General features: G+C 47.1%; 2 protein-coding genes across 2 annotated transcripts in view; one reads left to right on the top strand and one right to left on the bottom strand.

Annotated features, from left to right (window-relative positions):
• LPCAT3 (lysophosphatidylcholine acyltransferase 3) overlaps positions 1-8,651 on the bottom strand; it is a 254,920-nt gene extending 246,269 nt beyond the window's left edge. The window contains exon 1 of the mRNA XM_064377489.1: positions 8,581-8,651. The gene's annotated coding sequence lies outside the window, so the exon portion shown is untranslated. The remainder of the gene's footprint in view (positions 1-8,580) is intronic.
• On the top strand, positions 8,321-22,129 carry LOC135275335 (antigen WC1.1-like). The gene is given in 10 exon segments (XM_064376807.1): positions 8,321-8,552; positions 12,653-12,748; positions 13,396-13,690; positions 14,004-14,150; positions 14,546-14,796; positions 14,799-14,858; positions 15,973-16,026; positions 16,029-16,286; positions 21,637-21,678; positions 21,777-22,129. Coding segments are annotated over 10 exon segments (1,788 nt in total).
• The last annotated feature ends 798 nt before the right edge of the window (positions 22,130-22,927 follow it).

Genomic DNA, 22,927 nt, shown 5'->3' with positions numbered 1-22,927 from the left:
TGCTCAAGGAGCCACTGCTCCCTGCCCCCAGTGCAGGCTAAGTGGCTGCTCCGGTCCAACCAGCGGCGCTGGGAACCCATGGAGCTTCTCCACCTGTGAATCTCTTGGTCTGTGGGCAGTTAAAATCCGTTGCCCTGTGTGGCGCTGCGTCAGCCAAAGCAGCGGCTCTGAGATTCATGGCGCGCCCTTGCCCGGGAGTCTCCGGGCTTGGCTCCCTGCTTCAGCTCCCCTTGCTGGCTCAGAGGGAACTCCATCTCTCTCACTCTGCATAAGAAGCTGCTGCCCCCTGCCCCAGGGCATAGGCTGAGCGGTCATGCCGCTCAAACCAGTGGCACTGGTGACCCGTGGGGCTTCTCCTCCTGTGAATCTCCTGGTCTGTGGGCAGTAAAAGTCCGTCTGGAAATGTGGCGTCCACTCATCCTCAGCACCTTCTCTCGGAGCTGCAATTCTGACTTCCTCCTAAGCGGCCATCTTGGATCTCCAGGCAGGACTTTAAACTGCACCGAAGCTTCATTTGTAGGACAGATCACCCATGTGGGATGGGCTGTGGCATGACACCGTCTCTGAACTCTGGTGGGGTCCTGTATGTGGGTGTATGCTTCCTTCCCATGCCCAAGTGCTTTCATGTTGAAAGCAGAATGAAGGGCCACAGCAGGGGCCGACATGGACTGAGGGGCTGCATTGTGGTAATACTGGACTTCAGAGGGCATGAAGAATGAGGTGGCAGCATGTGGTAATGTCAAGTTTTGAGTCAGGGGCCTGGCTTGCATCACCGTAGTGCCCTTCTCACTCTCCATACCTATTTCTGGGGGGCACCTGGGGGTCTCTCTGGTCAGTGGAGATCAGAGAAAGGCAGCGATGGCTAAATTGGGCATAAACACCTTCTTCTTTTGGCTTTCCATCTCAACCCATCCAAGGGGCTTCCATTCTTGGCCTCAGATCTACAGAGGTGGGGGAGGCAGGTCACTAACTGTTTCAGGCAGCATCACCCCCCTCCCATTTTCTGTTGCATGTGCCTCTTCTTTGCCCTTTCCCCTGCAGCCACCCCATAGCAAAAGACTTTCTACTTCATTTTTCCGTCTGGGGTGAAAGTTTCCTTAAATTATATTTTGCATATTCTTTAGCTATGATTTATAATAGAATTGTGTTCTGAGCTCTACCAGACCAAACTCTTCATACATAAAGGCAGTAAACTTGAAATTTTGAAAAGCTTAGTGTATCAGTTCATTTACACATTGCTATGAAGAATTACCTGAGATTGTGTAATTTATAAAGAAAAGAGGTTTAATTGACTCACAGTTCTACATGGCTGGGGAGGCCTCAGGAAACTTACAAATGTGGCAGAAAGTTAAGGGGAAGCAAGGCACATCTTACACGGCAGCAGGAGAGAGAGAGAGAGATCAAGAGGGAAAGTCCCACACTTTAAAACCATCAGTTCTCGTGAGAACTCACTCCCTATCAGGAGAACAGCAAGGGAGAAATCTGCCCCATGGTCCAGCCATCTCCCACTAGGCCCCACCTCTGAGGTGTAGTGATTACAATTTGAGATGAGATTTTGGTGGGGACACAGAGCCAGACTATGTCACTTAGATTTTCAAAACTATCTTCTTGAGACCCCAAAATTAGAGGGAATGATCTTTTTCTTCATTTCCTGTCGTAATCTCTTTTGCTCCAAGGCATTATTCAGTGAGTAACTGAAAGGGGGAATTCACATAAAATGCAACAGCAGGAGAGATTGAGCATTAAAAGAGTCCTTGAGTCCTTTATGTAGCCATCGTATCTCTATATATCTATCTATCTATCTATCATCTATTTATCTATCTCACTGTCATAATCAGTCATCCCATCTAATCAATTTCTTTGATGTTTATATTTTTGTCTTCATTAACTTTTATAGTTAAAACTTGATAAAATTTTGATATAGGCAATAGACCATTCTAAGATGTTTATATCTGAAATAGATATATTAATTGGGACCTTTAAAAATATCAGGCAATTAAACTTTATTTTGGCTGCTTCGACTTCCAGAAATTTGTCATTCCCAGCTCTACCATCTTCTGGTGATCCAGTAAATCACACACTTGCAGCCTAGAACCACTCACCATGGACAGCAAGCATCACCAAGTAGAAACTGATGTCTTCACACACTAGACAAATCCACTGATAGAGTGAGTGGATTACAATTTGACTTTGGACTTTGTTTTTTTCTTTTCTCTCTCTCTTTTTTTTTGGGGATGGAGTCTCACTCTGTCACCCTGGCTGAAATGCAGTGGCACAGTCTCAGCTCACTGCAACCTCTGCCTCCCAGGGTCAAAGGATTCTCCTTCCTCAGCCTCCTAAGCAGCTGGGATCACAGGTGCCCACCACCATGCCCAGCTAATTTTTGTATTTTTAGTAGAGACAAGGTTTCACCATGTTGGCCAGACTGGTCTTGACCTCCTGATCTCAGGCAATCCACCCACTTCAACCTCCCAAAGTGTGTGATTACAGGTGTGAACCACCATGCCTGGGCTGAGCTTTGTTTCTTAGAATTGGGCATTTGAGTATCTGGAATTCAGGAGTCTAGAAGCAATCACAGCTATGTGAAGATCCCATGTGTACTTGAGCTGAGGGCTTTCAGGGAACCCTGAAAAGAGGGAAGTGGTAAAATGGGGGTACTTCATTAGTACAAGAGTCTTCTTTGCCTTAAATACTCCTTACTCTAGCCACCTCTGTGAGAGACAGTGGCCAAGACCCAGAATGGGATGAAGGAGGTAGATTTATTTTTTCTTTTCTCCTTAAGAATGCTGAGTGATTTAGAGAATGGATAGATTTCCAGGTACTCTATGGCAATATGGTAAAAAATTGGTATATCTGCCAGTTGAACAATAATAAATTACTTTTCTGCAAATATAGTAATAACAATTCTCTTTCTGCATATCTATAACAAGTAAATAATCTGAAATGTATAAAAAATTTATGTGACAAGATTTTTATGGTAACCTTAATTATATGAAAATGAAGTCAGGCGCGGTGACTCATGCCTGCAATCCCAGCACTTTGGGAGGCTGAGGTGGGTGGATCATGAGGTCAAGAGATTGAGACCATCCTGGTCAACATGGTGAAACCCTGGCTCTACTAAAAATACAAAAAATTAGCTGGGCATGGTGGTGCGTGCCTGTAATCCCAGCTACTCAGGAGGCTGAGGCAGGAGAATTGCCTGAACCCAGGAGGTGGAGGTTGCGGTGAGCCGAGATCACGCCATTGCACTCCAGCTTAGGTAACAAGAGCGAAACTCCATCTCAAAAAAAAAAAAAAAAAAAAAAAGAGAAAAAAGAAAATGAAGATAGGGAATGTTCTTCCAATCCTCCTCCTTATCGTTATTCTTTTCTTCTTTCGTTTCCTCTCTGATAATTGTTCATAAATTATTACCATTAAGGAAACTACCTGTGGTTTTTTTGAGATGGAGTCTCACTCTGTTGCCAGGCTGGAGTACAGTGGTGTGATCTCAGCTCACTGCAACCTCTGCCTCCCAGGTTCAAGAAATTCTCCTGCCACAGCCTCCCCTCAGCTGGGATTACAAGTGTCAGTCACTATGCCCAGCTAATTTTTAGTATTTTTAGTAGAGATGGGGTTTTGCCATTTTGGCCAGGCTGGTCTCCAACTCTTGACTTCAAGTGCTGCCTGTAAGGTCTGTTCTCACCGAGGATAAAATGAAGAAACTGAGGCCAGCATGAAAATAATCCAATGCAAAGGAATTATTTAGACTCCCACGCGAGGTTCTGCAGTCCGACAGGAAGGGCCAGAGAAGTCACGCAGACTCCTCTTAGATGTGGGGTTTTATAGGGAGTGGAGGTGCTTGATTGGTTGTGCCCAAGGTGAGTGGGACAAAACGGCAGGGAGTGGGGCCTGGATGGAACAAAATGGCAGCGAGTGAGGCCCAGATAGGACAAAATGGTAGGCAAGAAGACAAAATGGCAGGCAGGGAGTGGGGCCTGGATTGGACAAAATGGTATCAGGTAGGTCCTGGCGGGGCTTTTTTCCCCCAGGATCCCAGAGGAGGTGTGTCTGAGGTCTCTGTGAGGAAAGGGGGTGTGTCTGAACTCCTCGCGGGGGAGGGGGGTGTGTCCGAGGTCTCGACGATGCAACCAGCCTTACATTCCAACCTTTTGATGATAGATAGAGGGTGCTGCTCTTCCTGACTACTTCCTGCTGAATAGGGGTGAAGTAAGGGGGACAGGTCAGTCGGCTGGTGCCTCGACTGAGAGTCGGACAAAGGGATGAAACAGTATTTGGTTGACAGTCACTCATCCAGCTTCTCACATACGAGCTTGTAGCACTGTATTGGGTTCTAGTGGTGGGGCCTTGTTTCCAGGATTCCTGCAAGTAGAATTGCCAGGCATAGTAGGGGCTGGCTTTAGGGGGAGATATTAGAAGAAACGTTAGGAGGAGAATTTGAAGGATCAGGAATTGATGGGCAGGGGCTGTGGGTGAGGCAAAGGCGAGTTGGGCCCAGGGATTTGGATTTCCACTGGTCATTTTGTGGTGCCGGCTTAAGGCGGGACACATGATACCATGGGGTGTGACCCAGGAGCTTGGCACTGTGGGGGTGGTCAGGATAATGATGTGGGGTCCTGACCACCTGGGCTGCAGAGATCCTGGCTGGAGCTCCCAGAGGAGAACACTGTCACCTGGCTGAAGGGGTGCTGCCGGGTGTGAGTCTCCAGGCCCTGGAACAACGGGGAGAGCATGATCTGCATGCTCCCTGAGTAAGTGGTGGAGGAGAGATAGATAGGGAAGGTAGGAGGCTAGGGGAGGTGGTTGTACTGGGAAATTATGAGAGACCAGGAAGGGTCAGCCATACAGCAACTCAAAGGGACTAAGGCCTGTTGGTTCCTGTGAGGTGGCTTGGATCCGGGCTGGAGCAAGAGGTAGGAGAGTAGGCCAAGAAAGTTTTACCTCAATGGTTAGTTTGGCTAAATGGTCTTTGAGAATGCTGTGGGCCCGTTCCACCTTACCCAATGACTGAGGGTGGTAGGGGATGTGTCGTTTCCAGGAGATGTTGAGAGACTTGACAACCAGCTGGACTACCTGGGCTATGAATGCTGGACTGTTGTCTGACTGGATGGTGGCAGGTAGGCTGACGTGGGGGATGATCTCTTGAATAAGAATGGAGGCTACCATGTCTCCTGTTTCCTGAGAAGTGGGGAAGGCTTCAATCCAACCTGAAAAGGTATCTACAAAGGTTAGGAGGTAGTGAAGTTTTTTGTGAGTGGGCATATGGGTGAAATCAATTTGCCAATCCTGAGCCGGGAGGTTGCCATGCATTTGATGGGTGGGAAACTGTAGCCTCAAGCTTCCCTGAGACGAGACCTTAGAGCAAGTAGCACATGTTTTGTGTACCTGTTCAATTGTCTGTTGCAAACCTGGTGAATAAAAGGGGTTGCACAAAGTGGTGTAACGCTTTGGGCCCTTTTTGTAAGGATTGGTGGATTTCAGCAATAATTTTAGGAGCCTGTTCCTGTGGGAGGGTGATCTTATTGTTTAGAAAGATCCCTAAAAAGGAGAGAATTTGGTCTGCTGTCTCTGGAGGCTGTAGTGAAAGGAGTACCTTTTTATGGTCTGTTGTCAGGCTCTTAGTTGTAGGGGTGAGGTGAATGCCTAAGTAAACTATTAAGGTGACTGACAACTGTGCCTTGGATGGGGATACTTGGTATCCTTTGGATCCCAAAAAGTTAAGAAGAGTGGCAGTATGCTGTTGAGACAGGGAGAGGGAGGGACTACAGAGTAAAAGGTTGTCCACATATTGGAGGAGGAGACGGGGTTGGAGAGGTCAGGAGCTGAGATTAGCTGCTAAGGCCTGCCTGAAAATATGAGGACTGTCTCTAAATCCCTGGGGCAAAACTGTCCAGGTAAGCTGTTGTGCCAAATTGGTGTCCGGATCAGTCCAGGTGAAGGCAAAGAGAAAGTACGACTCAGGGTGTAGAGGGATGGTAAAGAAGGCATCCTTGAGGTCCAGAACTGTGAAGTGGGAGGTATTGGAGGGAATGCTAAATAACAAGGTATATGGGTTGGGGACTACCGGGTGCAGGGGTACTACTGCCTCGTTGATAAGGCGTAGGTCCTGAACCAAACGATAGTTGCCGGATGGCTTTTGGACTGGCAATATAGGAGTGTTCCAAGGGGAACTGGTGGGTATAAGGAGTCCCTGGGCTAGGAGTCGAGCGATGATAGGCTTCAGGCCCTGACGGTGGGTCTTTGAAATAGGAAACCAAGGACGTGAGGGAAAGCGAGTAGAATTTTTGAGAAGTATTTTAACTGGTGTGTGATGTCTTGCCACTACAGGCTTAGATGTATCCCACACCACGGGATCAACTACATCCAGAGAGATAGGGAATTGGGACGTAGGGTTAGCACAGGGTGTAGCCTCCATTAGGAGAGACAGTAGGAGGTGTGTATGTGAGGGGTTTGAATTTGAGTATGTGAGATTAGTGAGTTGGAGAGTGGCCCCCATAGTCTGGAGAATATCTCTTCCTAGCAAGGGAACTGGGCATGAGGGTATGATTAAAAAGGAGTGAGAGAAGGGGTGTCCCTTGAGGAGACAGGTTAGGGGAGGGGTTTGGTTGGGATAGGAAAGCCTTCCATCAACTCCCATGACTGAGACCTGGGAAGGTATGCTAGGCCCTGAGTAGGAAGGTAATACAGAGTAGGTAGCCCCCGTGTCCATTAAGAAGGAAATGGACTTACCCACTACTTGCAGTGTTACCCTGGACTTGGCAAGGGTGATGGGGATCCTCGAGTCTGGGCTACATCAGTCATTCAGAAAGCCAAGAGATTCAGGTGAAGGGACTGCCTCCTGCAGACCGGTCTGCTCCCCCCATAGAAGTGCGGGGAGTGGGTCTTTGGTCTGGGATGTGCAATCAACCTTCCAGTGTCCAGTCTGCTTGCAGTTTGGGCAAGGTCCAGGAGGTGGACTAGGACAGGGGCACTCCCGGGCCCAATGTCCCTCTCAACCACATCTGAAACAGGCCCCAGACCAGGGCCTTGGAGCCTTTTGGAAGGGTTTTGATGGACCTCCCCCACCGGATGTTCAGTGGGCTGCCGGCCTCAGGGCTGCTATAAGAGCTCGGGCTGCTGTAAAAACCTGGTCCCGCTCATTTGGGGTGAGGATGGATAGATTGGAGAGGGAGAAGGGAACGTGCACTCGGACAATGCTCTTTACTCCAGCCACCTCGCAGAGGGGGCAAAGGAGGGAGTTTTCATCATTAGGAGCACAGTGCAAGCGGGTGTGTGCACTAACAGGAGAGGCCAGGTTGGAATTAGGAGGTGGAGGAGCTGAAGGGGGTTGAGGTCTATCATAAGGCGGAGGATTATTGGGTTGGGCCAGTGGAGAGAAGAGTTCTTCAGATGCATCGGGGTCAGAAAAGGAAGAGAAGGAGGGTGGAGGGGCTAAGGGTGAAGAGGAGATTTCTTTGGCTGGGAGCACCTGGGCAGTGGTGCAAGAGGAACAGAGGGTGGGTCGGGAATGAAGATACCAGAAAGCCTGCATGGTTACAATAATTATTATCAGGAAGAAAACGAAGAGAGACAGGGCTAGGGCTATCTGCCACATGGGTAAATTAGAGGGTTACAACAAAGGCAGTACCACATACAAGACTGACGGACAAAGGATGGGTGCCCCCCAGATGGGAGACCAATCTGATGCCTTCCTGGCCACATCCCTGTGGAACTGCAGGTTGAGGCCCACACAAGCTCCGTAGCTGTTAGGCCATGAGACTACACATAAACTCACTCACTCACTCGCATCGGAATTAGAGAGAGAGAGAAGGATAGAATTAAAACTGTAAAGTGGCCACCAACTTAAGGGCAAGGCACAGCCGCCATCTTAGATGGGAGAGAAAGAGAGAGCTAAGAGCAGGAAGCAGCCGCCATCTTAAGGGTGCGGTACAGCCGCCGTTTTAAGTGTGGTACCACTGCCATTTTAGAAGAGAGGGAGAGAGAAGAGAGACAAAGAGAGAAAAACAGAAAGAGAAAGAAAGAGAAACTGAAAAAGAAAAACAGATGAGAAGGAAACTGTATTTTTGGTTTCTTTCTAATGGGAGCCTTTATGTCAAATAGGCCAGTTCGAATTAAAGAATTTGGTGTAACCTGGAGGGTTTGACTCTGCAGTGAGGCAGGGCTGCTTAAAAGGGGCTTATGAATACCCACACCTCAGTTGCTGGTGAGGGTTCAGGAAAGTGGGGACATCTCCCTCAAATTCCTGACCCTAAAAAACCCCTCACGGGGAGAGAACAAGAGTGTAGGGACGTCTCCTCTTACACTCAGGTCATAAACTGGAGTCATGGACTTGTGGGAAAGGAAGCCGGAGTCACGGACTCTCAGTGGGAGGCCTCCCAGGGTTACGGACCCATGGGGAAGGAGGGGAGGGAAGCTGGAGTCACGGACTCATGGCAGGAGGCCTGCCAGGGTCACAGACCCGTGGGGAAGGAAGCCGGGGGTCATGGACCCCACGGCGGTGGGAATCCCTTATGCTGCACAGTGGTTTTCAGACAGGGACTCCCTGAAAGCAGCAGGTGGGGTAGTGGGTAACAGAAGTCTTACCTTGTGGTGAAACGGCAGCTTCCCGGTCCGGCACTGTGTGGAGGAGTCAGTTTCCCCCAGGAGGGGTCTTACAACTCCTCCTGGGTTTTGGCACCATTTGTAAGGTCTGTTCTCGCCGAGGATAAAACGAAGAAACTGAGGCCAGCACAAAAATAATCCAATGTGAAGGAATTTATTTAGGCTCCTGCGTGAGGTTCTGCAGTCTGACAGGAAGGGCCGGAGAAGTTGCGCGCACTCCTTTTAGATGTGGGATTTTATAGGGAGTGGAGGCGCTTGATTGGTTGTGCCCAAGGTGAGTGGGACAAAATGGCAGGGAGTGGGGCCTGGATGGAACAAAATGGCAGGGAGTGGGGCCCAGATAGGGCAAAATGGTAGGCAGGAAGACAAAATGGCAGGCAGGGAGTGGGGCCTGGATTGGACAAAATGGTATCAGGTAGGTCCTGGCGGGGCTTTTTTTCCCCAGGCTCCCAGGGGGGTGTGTCTGAAGTATCCGTGAGGGAAGGGGGTGTGTCTGAGCTCCCCATGGGGGAGGGGGGTGTGTCTGAGGTCTTGGCGATGCAACCAGCCTTACACTGCCCACCTCAGCCTCCCAAAGTATTGGGATTACAGGTGTGAGCCACCACGCCTAGCTGGAAACTAACACTTAACATGTTCTTATTTTCAAAAGAATTGATTGCAACTTTTCAAAAAACAATTTACATTTTAAATCAGAAGACTATTTTTATTAGCTTACATTTTGTTCATCAATTTAGTAATGCAATGGACAGATAGACTGGCTATTACCTGATATAACCAAGGCAACTTCTAGCTGTAACCCACAAGGGTGGTTGGTATGAAATAGACTGAAAACCTATTTAATGAATAGGCTAAATTAAAGTAAAGTATTATTATTTCTCTTTAAGAGAGCTGTGCAATGCTATGAGCTCCCCTCTCCACCAAGAGGGAAGAAGGAGGGGAATCATATCCTTCCCCTTAAGCCTAGTGAGGGGGCTTTCCACTGAGCAACACAGAGCTTGACATGTGGGAGATGGATTGAACTCACTGAACTGGCACAGAGCAGAGAGGCAGGGTAGAGGTGGCTGTGCTGGGACTGGGTGCATGCCTGGAGCTTGTTGGGATGAAAGGCCAGATGTGACCTATGCAGGAGTGAGGACCAGTGCAGTGTTGTCTTGAGCCCTGTCTGGGAGGTGGATGCTTAATTTTTAGGGACTAGGAAAAAAGTGGAATAAAGATGCATTGTCCATGAGAGGAGGGCTGCATAAGAAAGACCCCTCGTGATAGAAATCCCTGTCTATGAGTTATAATGCTTTTGCCTTTTTACTATTGTCAGTTCCTAAGTGTTACAACCCCTTCATAATATAACTTCAGGACAGTTCAAACTAGGCTTAATGCATGGTTTTTGAGCGGCTGTATGCTAAGAAAATAGGTGTGAAAAACTGGTGTTCTGAAATAGCCTAATGTTTATTGTAACTCTGAGTTTTCTGCCTTTTTATTCATTGTATATTAAAGTATTAGAGTATTATTAAAAAAAAGGGAGGGCATGGAGGGCATGGAGACACCTGGCCAAAGGTGAACTGCCCTGACAGCGTACCTCCCCTCTTTCCCTCCACTGCAGCTAGGAGTGGAAGGAAGTACACAGGCAGAGGAAACCAAACCCAGCAGAACCCACTCTCCCCAAATTACCTAGTCCTGAAAGACAGGCTTCAGAAGAGGGGAGGGCGAGAAAAAGCCTTACCTTTGAATACAGATTGAAGGTTTTGATTGTTATCTTGGTGTGGACAAAGGCTCACCCCTAATGTTTGTGGGCCCAGGTAGGAATGCAAATGGGGTGATTTGTATATACACATACTGTATGTCTGAATATTTAAAAGCCCTACTTCAAGCTAAGCTAACAAACTGTTAAATAGATATCTTCTTCCCTTGAGAATATTTCTTTTGAATGACAAACATCCCAAATTGCTTGCTGGAATGGTGAAGCTAGATCCCTCAGCTTCTTCTCCCAATAAGTTAGGACATTCACAGGATAAATACACACTTTGTCTTCCTTTTCATTTGGATGGAGACTCTCACCCCTTGCCAGAGGCCTAGTCTGCACACTCCACCTTCTGGGCACTTCTTCAGCCTGAGCACTGAAGCCAAAGAGGCTTTTCCTCATACTCTCCAGTCCAAGGTGGGAACCTCTGCCAAAAAGGTACCCCAGTTTCTCCAACCCCCACCACATCACCTCTTTAATTCTTTAGAAGAACCTGGGCCTGGAAGGCTGCATTCAGAATGTGGCCTGTGGGGACAGCCAACCCAGAGGCCTGCCTTCTTCTCTTCCAATTTCCACACCTTCCCGCACAAGCACTTGTTCATCCCAGCCTTCCTGCCCTCACTCTAAATAAATGCTATTCAACACAACATTTATTTTCCATGGTTGACTAACCTCCTTTCTTAGCTACTGGGTCTTTACCAGGATTTATCTAACTTTTCTTGGTTTTCCATCAGGTAACTTTAGTATTTACTCTGTGAAACATGCCCTTGTCAAAGCCCTTGTTTTTAATTATATCTGTTAGCTTTTGGTAATGGACTCAAGCCCTGAGCACCTGATGTAGCTGAGTTAGAGAGAGCAGCTCTTGCAAGGGGTTGCTACATTTCCTGAATTTGAATGTTGGCCTCTCTAGCTTTGTTGGGGAAGTTCTCATGAATGTTATCCTGAAACACGTTTTCAAAGTTGCCTGCTTTCCCCCCATCTCTTTCAGGGATGCCAGTGATTCATAGAATTGGCTTCTTTGCACAATCCCAGATATCTTGGAGGTTTTTGTTTGTTTCTTTTCATTCATCCTAAAAAGTTTTGTCTGACTGTCTTAACTCAGAGAGCCAGTCTTCAAGCTCTAATATTTTTTCCTCAGCTTGGTCCACTCTGCTGTTAATACTTGCAATCACATTATGAAATTGTTGTGCTTTTCAGCTCTTTGGTCAGTTAAGTTCTTTTTTTATACTATTTCATCTGTTAGCTCCTGTATCATTTTATTGTGATTCTTACCTTCCATAGATTGGGTTTCAATGCTTTGCCAATCTCAATAATGTTTGTTCTTATCCATATTCTGAATTATATTTCTGTCATTTCAGCCATGTCAGCCTCATTAAGAACCCTTGCTGGAGGACTAGGGCAGTCATTTGGGGGAAAGGTACTCTGGCCATTTGAGCTGCCAGAGTTCTTGACTGGTTTGTTTTCATCTCTGTTCCTTGGTGTCCCTTTAACTGTGGTGTATTGAGTACGGTGAGTAGAATTCTTTTCTGGATGTTTCCAGAGGCAGAGGCTTTGTGTAAGGTCTTTATTTGTAGCTGACTCCTTGTCTTTGGTTTCACAGTTAGCAAAGTATTTTTGGTGTTGAAGGTTTGGAGTATGATCCAGTAGGTGGTGCTTAAGCTTAACGATCAGTAGATTGGCTCTTTCTCAGTCATGTGGCTCCTCCATATTTCCTCAGAGTTGCCACTGTGCTCCCCCTCCATGCTCTGAAAGTGTGGGCTTCTCTCCTGCTTGAGTGCTGGCTGCAATTCATGGCTTGGTGCTCTCAGGCTGCACAAAGCCATGGTGTTCCAAGCCCTGGGGCCATCTCAGAGTTTATGTTCCCTAACTTGGAGGCAGCAGAGGAAGGGACTTAACCATGAGGTGGGAGGCCCTGCCTGGTGATGAGCATGGTGCATGGGTGAGACCTGTGGGAGACAGACTGATCTCCTCTTCTTAGGGTAACTGCAGCTTGCTGGAGGTGTGGATAAGACACTCAGGGTCTTCGCTCCTTCCCCAGTCTGAGGGCAGCAGGGGAAGTAATATTGAACAGGCAGTGGCAGAGGGTTTTCAGTCCCCTGGGTGCTCCACCTCTGAGAAGCACAGAGCCACTGCTGGTGGGAGTGTTCAGCCAGGGGATGGAGTAACTGCACTGCTGGCCTGAGCTGAGGGCTCTGCTTGTCGGGGAGCAGGAAGTTGAGGGCTCACAGTGAGGAGAGACTGGTTTTCTGTCCATATGGTGATGTGGCCTGTGTAAACTCCGGTGATGCCTTCAGGCTCTTTGTTTCTTCTGCATATCAGGGGCAGCAGGGGGCAGAAACATTGCTATGGCAGTGGCAGCAGGACTGCCAGTTGCCTCTGAGAGCCTCTCTCCAGGGAAATTCAGAGCCACTACCAGTGGGTGTGCTTAGCTAAGGGTGGGGTGGCTGTTCTACGTCCAGCCAGGGGGCCTGCCTGGTGGAGAGTGGGGTTGGAAGTTCCTAGAGTAGGGGGGCTAAACTCCTCTCTGTAACGTGGGTGCTGTGTGCTGGAGGTACCAGTAGAGCAATAGACCCTTTGTTTCTTCCCCAGCCTGTGGGCAGTTACGGAGGTATCACTACAGTTGCAGTAGTGGAGGGGTTGTGGGTTGACTCTGGGATTTCCTCCCTGGAGAAATGCTGAGCTACCTTTGATTGAGGTGATCGTGTGGGGGCAGGGTGGTTGTGCTGGCATCCCAGGTTGGGAGATGTCACCCAATGAGAAAAAGTGAGGTCCTTCAGGATAATCCGGCCACTTTTCCTTGTAGCAGGTGCACTGTGCTGGGGATCTGTACCAGCCCCAACTCCCCCTTGAACTTCGCAGGGCCTGGAGACAGCCAATGTGAAAGCCGTGAAACAGCAAAGATGGCAGCCTGCCTCTCCCCTTGGGAACTCTGTCCAAGGGAGGTGCAGAGCCACTGCCTGCCTGGGGAGGGTGACTGGAGTCCCTGGTCAAGAAGTCCCACCCAGCAAGGGGAAACAGGATTGAGAACCCACATGAAAAACAGCCTGGCTACTTCTCTGCAGGGCAGCTGGGCTATGCTGGGGATTTTCTCCAGTCTCTAGTCACCATGAACTCCCCAGAGCCTGAGTGCAGCTGCAGTGAAGGTTGTGAAACAGCAAAGATGGTGCCCACTCACTCCCTCTGGGAACTCTGTTTCAGGGAGGCCCAAGAACACCGGTGGTGGGTGGCTGGAATCCTGGATCTGTGGGTCTTGTCCTGTGAGGGATCCAAGGTTCCAAGGACTCCACATGTGTCCAAGCAGCAGCTCTTGCCAAGACTCTATGTAGCTCTGCATGTCAGACAAAAGGCCCTGGTGAAGTGGGTTCCCCTTTCCCCATCTCTCCCCCCACCACTCAGCAGCCTCTGGTAACCAACAAGCTACTTCGCTTCTATCAGTTCCACTTTTTAAGATATGCCTGAGTGTTTCTGATTGACAGACATTGTAGATGAAAAATTGTAGAAGTCAATCCAAAAGGTTTGTATTTTGCTGCTCCCAAGAACCTGATTTAGGGGCATAACACCTTATTTGAAGGATATGATTGCAAGTTGAGCATCTGTCCCTGTAAGGAACAGTGTACTTGGAGTTCACTCTTCCTTCTCTGCTACATTTTTTTTCTGGTTGTTTATCAAGGCTGCTCCTCCTTGGGAGTTGTTCCTCCAGCCTCGAGAATCTAGCAAAACTTCTGCTGAGCTTTCAGAGCCTCAAGGAGAAAGTGCTCCAGCCTGGTCCTTACTTCTTCCTGAGAGCTTGGCTTCTCATCGCCTTGGGAGCTCTGCGGTACTTACAAACAGTATTGATACATTCTTGCTTTTCTACTTATTCTTAGCGTATGTTTGGCTTAAAATAGACATGTTGTCATTGTCAGAAGCAGGACTCCCCACAGAGAAGTTCAATTCTGAAGTTACGATATTGCTCCTACATAACAGCTTTCATCTCAGATTCCACCATTGGATTATCATTCATTTAATTCAGTGCTCTCTGTTCTGTAACCCTTTCTGAAAGAAACCAGACCCAGCCACTGCCGCAGTTCAATGACTCCGCATCTGACACATCAGGCTCTGATTCCTCAGAGGGAGGAGCTGCCCACTACTCAGGTGGGAGGCCCGGACAACCAGAGGCCCTTCTCTTTCCCTGTGGAAATGCCCCATTGACATGACTCTGTCTCTCCTCAGAGGGCAGCCAGCTCCCCCGGTGGATGGGGACAACTGCTGTGCCGGGAGAGTAGAGATCTATTGTGGGGTTTCCTGGGGCAGCATCTGTGATGATGACTGGGACCTGAGTGATGCCCACGTGGTGTGCAGACAGCTGGGCTGTGGAGAGGCCCTCAATGCCACGATCTCTGCTCACTTTGGGGTGGGGTCAGGTCCCATCTGGCTGGATGACCTGAACTGCACAGGAACGGAGTCCCACTTGTGGCAGTGCCCTCCCGGGGCTGGGGGCAGCACAGCTGCAGGCACAAAGAGGACACAGGGGTCATCTGCTCAGGTCTGTGTGGCACATTGTCCACGGGCTGGGGGAGCAGCTGGGGAGATGCAGGATGGATGTCTGAGTCTTGAGGGAAGAGGGGAAGTGCAGCAAAAGCCCAAGGGGAAGGAGGCTCCTTCCCCAGTGCCTGCCCTTTCCTAGATGTGAAGATTAGGGGCTCTCATTGCCCCTAATGAGAGCAGCTGAGGTTCTGGGCCTTCCTTCTCAGCAGTATCTCCTGACACAGGCACTTTCTACAGACTTTCCATTTGGAAGCAGAGCTTACTCTTCAGTCATCTGTGGTGCCCAAATGGTGAGACCCACTGTGTTTCCTGTTGCTTCTGTGACAGGTTACCTCAAAGTTAGTGGCTTGAAGCAACACATATGTCTTATCTTACAGTTCTAGAGGGTGGAAGCCTTACACGGGTCTCACTGGGCTAAAAGCAAGGTGTGAGCAGGGCTGTGTTCCTCTGAGGCTCTGGGGAAGGATCTGTTTCCCTTCCTTTTCCAGCCTCTAGAAGCTGCCTGCATTCCTTGGCTCCTGGCTCCCTTCTTTCTCCAAACCAACAGCATTGCCACTCTCTGACCATTCTTCCATAGTCCACCGCCCTTGACTAAGCCAGAAAGTGTCATCTGCTCTTAAGGACAGCAGGTTTCAGGGTGTGATGAGATTGTGTTGGTTAATCCAGGAAAATCCAGGAAGATCTCACCATCATGGGGCCTTTATCTTAATCATATCTGCATAATCCCTTATGCCATGTAAAGTAACATTGTCACAGTTTCCTAGGATTCAAAAATGAACATATTTGTGATCCATATTCCACCCACCACCTCGCTACCCACACTCTCTTTACAGAGTATGTCAGATGTTTAATTGGGAAGCAGGATTCAGCTTTTCCTCTCTGCAGTATGCCCAAGTCTGTTCATATTTCACTACATCATTTTGGTAGAAATAGAAAGACAGACACAAACTGGCAAAGATGAGTAAAAGCGGTGGAAGTTTCAACCTTCACATAGTACCTACTTAGCAACCTCAGCGATGAGCATTCACTACCCTTACAGTGGAAGGAAGACAAATATCTGAAGCACCGAGAGTGGAACACTTACTGTGCTGTTTTTCTCCTCTTGGTGTTAGAGTTCCTGGCCCTCATGCTGGTGAGTGAGGACCAGGAGTGTGCTGGGTGGCTGGAAGTTTCTACAACCGGACTGGGGGCAGTGTCCACCACAGCCTTATGGAAGCCACGACCTTTTCCATCATCTGCAGACAGCTTGGCTGTGGGGACAGTGGGACTCGTGACTTTCTTCGTGCTCCCAGGGAAGGTTCTAGACCCTGGTGGGTGGATGGAATCCAGTGTCAGAAAACTGATACCTCCCTCTGGCAGTGTCTTTCTGATCCTTGGAAATACAGATCTTGCTCTCCAAGGGAGGAACCTTATGTCATATGTGCAGGTGACTTATCATCTATATCAGTGTGTCTGCCCAATCCCTGCAGGTTGTGGTTATTGAAATTTTGTATTTTCAAATCTAAGGGATGATACACTGCCAAAATGAAGTTTTGATTGGTTATTCACTCAATATGTGCCAATTTAGATTGAAAGTAAAAAAAAAACATGGAAACCTGTGTGACAGCAACTTAAGTGAACAATAGCAGGGAGATGGAATTGAATGTGAGGAAGCACGAACCAGTTCTCAGATAAATTTTCTAAGGACTTGTGATGCAGTCCTAGGCTGTGTTAATGTGTATTTCCTTGTTAGGAGGGTAAGAGGTAGGACCTCAGTTCTATAAATCTCATATTATGTGCTATTATGTTAGTTTTTTTTTTTATATTTGATGTAAAAAAAATGTACAAAATGTAAAAAAGTTCCTCACAGTAACTTGTTAGTAGGTATTATTGTGACACTTTATGCAGGCGAGGCAGCTGAGGTTAGTAGTAGTCATGTCATATGCCTAACACCTTAAAGTAAGAAAGGGGCAGCCTGGGGAATCCAATCCTGACTGCTCTGTTCTTTAAACTCATGGCATTTTACTTTGTAATGAATCTACACCAGTTGGACAACTTAAGTCAGTCTGTTGGCAAATGTAATTGAATGCCTTGGAGGTACAAACTTGTATTCCAAGTAAGAGACAGAGAAGAGAATATATAGTCACTTCACTCACGGAACTTCCATTGCAGTGCTGAAAACACTCATTAGACAGAAATTTGGTTGCCATGAAGAAGTGGAAGTTTCTGGGGAGGTGTGTACTTACTTGGAGCAAAAGAATAAATCACATTTGTGTTGAGAACTGGAGGGTGAGTAGGAGTGCTCTAAATGGAGAGATCTCAGTCAGTGTAAATAGTGAGGTGTGGGGGTAACCTGATATCTTCGTGGGCTGAAAATTCCATCATGGCCAGAGCAGAAGAGGGTGAGGGAGAGCAATGCATGATTACGTGGAATGGGGACCAAAGCCAGAGGCCTCTCTTAAGCAGGGCCCCTACCGCCAAAAAAAAAAAAATCCTTTTGAAAAGGCATTTGTTTATCTTCTTGTCTGCCACATCATGGGGAACTGCTGAAAGGTTAGTGGCTGGGTGTGCTCATATCATTCTTCTTGAATTTATCTCCTCTCAGAATCTGAATCTTCTTGGTGGGGCTTTCATCCCCTGACCCTCTATCTGTTTATGTGTGTATGAATATACCCATCACCCTGTATCCCACTGACACAAAACATTTCATGGCACCTGCTGGAATTTGGAGCCTGTCATTTTCAAATTTCTTTATTAATACTTGCAATGTTTCCTTTGCTTCCAAGTTCTGATCAAAACCTGGTCTCTCTGAAAATACTGATTTCCCTGTCAACTGGAGGTTCAGTGTTTCTCTTTCCATACGCTTGTCTCTCAGCTGAAACTGGGGATAATATACTCCTACTATCAGTTATTATTTTCACAATTCATTTTCTGTCTTTGTTCTCATCATCCAGCTACTTGAAATTCATGCCATGAGGTGATACACTCACACTTGTGTTTGTTGCTGTCGCTTAATACTCAACCTGACCACTTTCTCTTGTCCATGAAGACTACAGCACCAGGCTCACCAGCCAGGTTCTTCTTTGTCTTGTTCCTGGTAATATCAACACAACTGGAACAGCATCCTCACCTGTCAATTCACGGAGTTCCTCATTTCTAAGCCCTTTCCTTCTATCCCACCTCCATCCGTGCATACACTGCCGATCATCAATTACAATCCATCTTAGAATCTTGATTCCCTTGGTCCGTTTTCTGACTTTTCTCTCTTCTCCTTATAGCACTCAATCTTCCTTTCCAAAAATTTTGCATCTTCATGCAAATCTTTTCCCTTATCATTTTTTTTACAGTTTTCCACTCTTCTCATATTTGCACATTTTTTAATTGCATTTTAGGTTTTGGGCATGTGAAGAACATGCAAGATTGTTGCATAGGTACACACATGGCAGTATGATGTGCTGCCTTCCTCCCCTTCACCTATATCTGGCATTTCCCCCCATGCTATCTCTCCCCTACTCACCACCCCCCACTGTCCCTCCCCTATTTCCCCCACACAGACCCCAGTGTGTAGTGCTCCCCTCCCTGTGTCCATGTGTTCTCATTGTTCAACACCCGCCTATGAATGAGAACATGCGGTGTTTGATTTTCTGTTCTTGTATCAGTTTGCTGAGAATGATGGTTTCTAGGTTCATCCATGTCCCTACAAAGGACACGAACTCATCGTTTTTGATGGCTGCATAGTATTCCATGGTGTATATGTGCCACATTTTCCCTGTCCAGTCTATCATTGATGGGCATTTGGGTTGGTTTCAGGTCTTTGCTATTGTAAACTGTGCTGCAATGAACATTCATGTGCATGTGTCCTTATAGTAGAATGATTTATAATCCTTTGGATATATACCCAGTAATGGGATTGCTGGGTCAAATGGAATTTCTATTTCTAGGTCCTTGAGGAATCGCCACACTGTCTTCTACAATGGTTGAACTAATTTACACTCCCACCAGCAGTGTAAAAGTGTTCCTATTTCTCCACATCCTCTCCAGCATCTGTTGTCTCCTGATTTTTTAATGATCGCCATTCTAACTGGCGTGAGATGGTATCTCAATGTGGTTTTGATTTGCATTTCTCTAATGACCAGTGATGATGAGCATTTTTTCATATGTTTGTTGGCCTCATGTATATCTTCTTTTGTAAAGTGTCTGTTCATGTCCTTTGCCCACTTTTGAATGGGCTTGTTTGTTTTTTGTAAATCTGTTTTAGATCTTTTTTCTTAACCATATTAGATAATATGATCCAGCATTGTAATCATTCTCCTTTAAGGACATTCAACACCCTTGCTTCTTTTTTGTCAGTCTCACTTGGCAAATACAACATGGTTAAAGTCAACTACCCAACTCCATCTGGCCTGTACTAGACTAGTGAAATGACTCGAGACTGATACCCAAATGTTGCAGGTCTGCTTTTGAATTCATGGGCATAAATCTTGAATGGGCACTCCACCCTGCCCCCAAATTCTACTGTGCTTCTCTGGCAGGTGCACTTGCCCTATCTCTAAGATGATATTTTGCATATTCTCTGCCCTCTCCACACTGCTATTACCCCCAGCCATCCTCTTCCATGATGATCCTGCCTTGTACTTCACTGGGAAGATTGTCAGCTGTTAACTTCCTCATCTTCCTTTCACCTTTGTTTCCTCCTTTTCACACTCTCCACTTGGCCTTCCGCATCAATGAGCTCAGTCTTTATTTGAGGCCAGCTCTTCTCCTTGGGCTACAGATCCTAATTGCAGTCATTTTGTTAAGTACTTCACTTTTTCCATCATGCATTCTTTCTCTAGAACATCAATTTCTCCTCTATCCCAGTTCATTCCCATCAGTGTATGTCTTGAGACGCTCACATATTGAAAACCCCATGAACAAACCAGCATTCATCCTTTACCCCACTTCCCTCTTTAGCTACTGTCCTATTCCTCCTCTCTCTCCTCTACAACCTCAGCCTTCAAAGGTATGGTCAAATCATCATTATCTCCAACTTTCGTTTCTCTTATTTTTCTGAACTCATTCCAATTAAGTTTCACACTCTACCACTCAGAATTGATAAGGACATGACATATAACCACTTTAAAAAAAATTGTTCTTGCTCTCTCAGCAGCATTCAACAAGTTGACTTCTCTTCTTCCTCAACTTTCTTTCTTTCCCGACAGCCACACTACCTCATTAATTCTTCTTCTTCTTCTTTTTTTTTTTTTTTTGAGATGAGTTCTTGTTCTGTTATCCAGGCTGGAGTGCATTGCTATGATCATAGCTCACTGTAGTCTCAAACTTCTGAGTTCAAGCAATCCTGTCACCTCAGCCTCTTGAATAGCTGGGATTAGAGGCACATGCCACCCCATCTACCTAATTTTTTTATTTTTGTAGAGATGGGGTCTTGGTATGTTGCCCAGGCTGGTCTTGAACTCCTGGGCTCAAGAGATCCCCTCACGTTGGCCTCCTAAAGTGTTGGGATTAAAGGTATGAGCCACTGTGACTGGCCTGATTGTTCTTAGTCTTTCTTTCTGCCTTGCAACTTCTTTACTCCAGCTCTAGATTTTAGACAGTTCTGGGATTGAGTATCAGATTATCTACTCTTCGTTAGCTGAAAACTTTCCCTAGATTATCTCATTGAGATCTTTGGCTTTACATGATATCATTACACTGAGAGCTTCCAAATATATGCCTCCACAGCTTATTTCTGACCTTAACTTAAAACTCATTATAGGCCCAACATGTTTGTATGCCCACTGCACAGTAACAGACCAATTACACTGAGACAGCAGAGTTTGCAGCAGAGAAAGTGTTCAATGATCACAGGGCATCAAGTGAGGAGATGGGAGAAGACACTCAAATCTATCTCCCTGAGGAGTTCTGGGCTGGGATTTTTAAGGGGACTGTGGAGGGCAAGGGATCCTTGTAGAAAATTGGAGTCAGTGATTGCTTGTGATAAGTGGGATGAAATCATCAGAGCATGGAAATGCATTCTTTGGTGGGTCAACTCCATATGGGCTTCTTCAGATTAGCTGAATAAGTAGTTTTACTGGAATGCAGGACCTGAAAGAGTATCTTAAATGGAAAACAATGTTTCACAGTGTTGAAGTTGTTATCTGCAGAGCAGTTAAGGGGACTATAATCTAGGATCTATGTGATTCTAGGACAAAGGCACCAAACAACTTTGAGGAAGCATGTTGGAGAGTAGGCTGACCGGCTGAGTGTGCTGCAAGCTTGGTTTATTTTTCATTCCACCCCTGCTTCTTCCCTGCTTAATTTTGTGAAGTTTATAGACATGGTTTCAAACTCATATATTTTATGACTATATGATTGATGTCCTCAGTTGAATATCTAATGAGTATCATACATGTAGCTTTTCGAAGCAGAATGTTTGATCCCACCTACTCAATCCCTGCCTCAACTTTTCCTCCCTGCTGCATTCCTCACTTCAGTTAATGTCACTACCATTACTCCATTACTTAAGCTCAGTACATAGGAGTCAACCTTCACTTCTTCATTTTCTTCTCCCCCCACTTTCAGTGTAATAGTAAGTTCTGTTGCCTTTATCATCAAATGTATCTTTGATCCTCCTACTCTTTCCTTCTCACTATCATCTTAGTCCAGTAGAGATTACCTATTGCATGGATCTTCCAATGGTCTTTAGTGGCCACTATTCTCTATTCAATGCTGGAAATATAGAACCTTAGGCAGCCTTCTTTGGGGTGGGACCACCCCAGCTGCCCCTGATCCAGCTCCCCCACTGTCTGCTTCTACAGGAGCAAGACCCAAGAACTGCCCAATTGCTGCTCCCTGCACAGGTATGCCAGCCCCTCTCACCTCCTCTGTTTGCTCCTAGGAGCTTCTTCCCTCCCACCACAGGGTGGGGAGGTAACGGGAGGTGCTGCTGCCTTTTCAGACAAAGAGAAGCTCCAACTCAGGGGAGGAGACAGTGTGTGCTCAGGGCACGTGGAGGTTTGGCATGAAGGCTCCCGGGGCATGGTGTGTGACGACTCCTGGAGCCTGGCAGAGGCCAAGGTGGTATGTCAGCAGCTGGGCTGTGGCTCTGCCCTGGCTGCCTTGGGGGAGGCTGCGTTTGGCTTGGGAAATGGAAGCATCTGGCTGGATAAGGTGAAGTGCAGGGGCAGGGAGTCCTCCCCGTGGGCCTGTGCTGCAGAACCCTGGGGGCAGAGCAACTGCAAGCATGAGGAGGACACTGGAGTCAGGTGCTCTGGTAAGTGGGTGGAGGAGCTTGGATTTGTGTCTAGTTGAGCTGTGTCTAGCAGTGGGCTGGGCTGGAAAGCATATGGGTGCTGTAGCCCTGGATCTAGGAGAGAGGAATTTGGGAGGACTCTTTTATGATATGGTAACTGAGGGGTGATTTTACCTCATACAGGAAGAATGGGCTTTCCTGAATTCTGGCTAATTCCATGCTCCAAACTCCTGTTTTCCTCTCTAGGTGAAAGAACACTGCTCCCCATTACATCAAGTACAGTGTCACCATCTATGGATGGGGGGCATATTCAGACTTTGGGACCTGTTCTGTGGAATCTCTGACAGAGTTAGCCAATTCAGGAAGGGAAAAATCCTGAGGAGCCCCTGGCTGGTGGGGACACATCAGGGCATCTTCCCCAGGGAAACTTCTGCTTCTTTGGGTCACAGTGCCAGAGGAGTCTGGCCTGTGGAGTCTGGGCCTTAGGAGTCTGGTTTCAATGCTGTGGAATGTAAGGTTTTCTGCATTGCCATTTATGTGGGATAAAGGTTGTTTACCCTTAAAGGTATTATGTGTGTGTGTTTTCTTTTCCCCTTGCACATTTCCCACACAGAACATCCCCTAGGCAGCAAATAGTCTTTCCTCCAAATAAATGTTAAAGAACTGTACAAAAAATATTATTTGAAGGGCTACTGGAGAGGCTACCTGTCTCAATCTCACCCTGGCTCCAGGGAGGTGGTAGGATGGGAAGTAGTAGGGAAATACTGTCGTTTTCACGGGGCTCACTTTAATCTTCAAGCTTGCCCCCTCCTTCTTTCCTTACAAAAAAAAAAAAGGGTGAAAGTATTTGGTTAAAA

Source organism: Aotus nancymaae, unplaced genomic scaffold (genome assembly GCF_030222135.1).
Source record: "Aotus nancymaae isolate 86718 unplaced genomic scaffold, 86718_ANA_hifiasm-v0.15.2.pri h1tg000016l, whole genome shotgun sequence".
Lineage (NCBI taxonomy): Eukaryota > Metazoa > Chordata > Mammalia > Primates > Aotidae > Aotus > Aotus nancymaae.
This window is presented reverse-complemented; position numbering and strand designations above follow the sequence as displayed.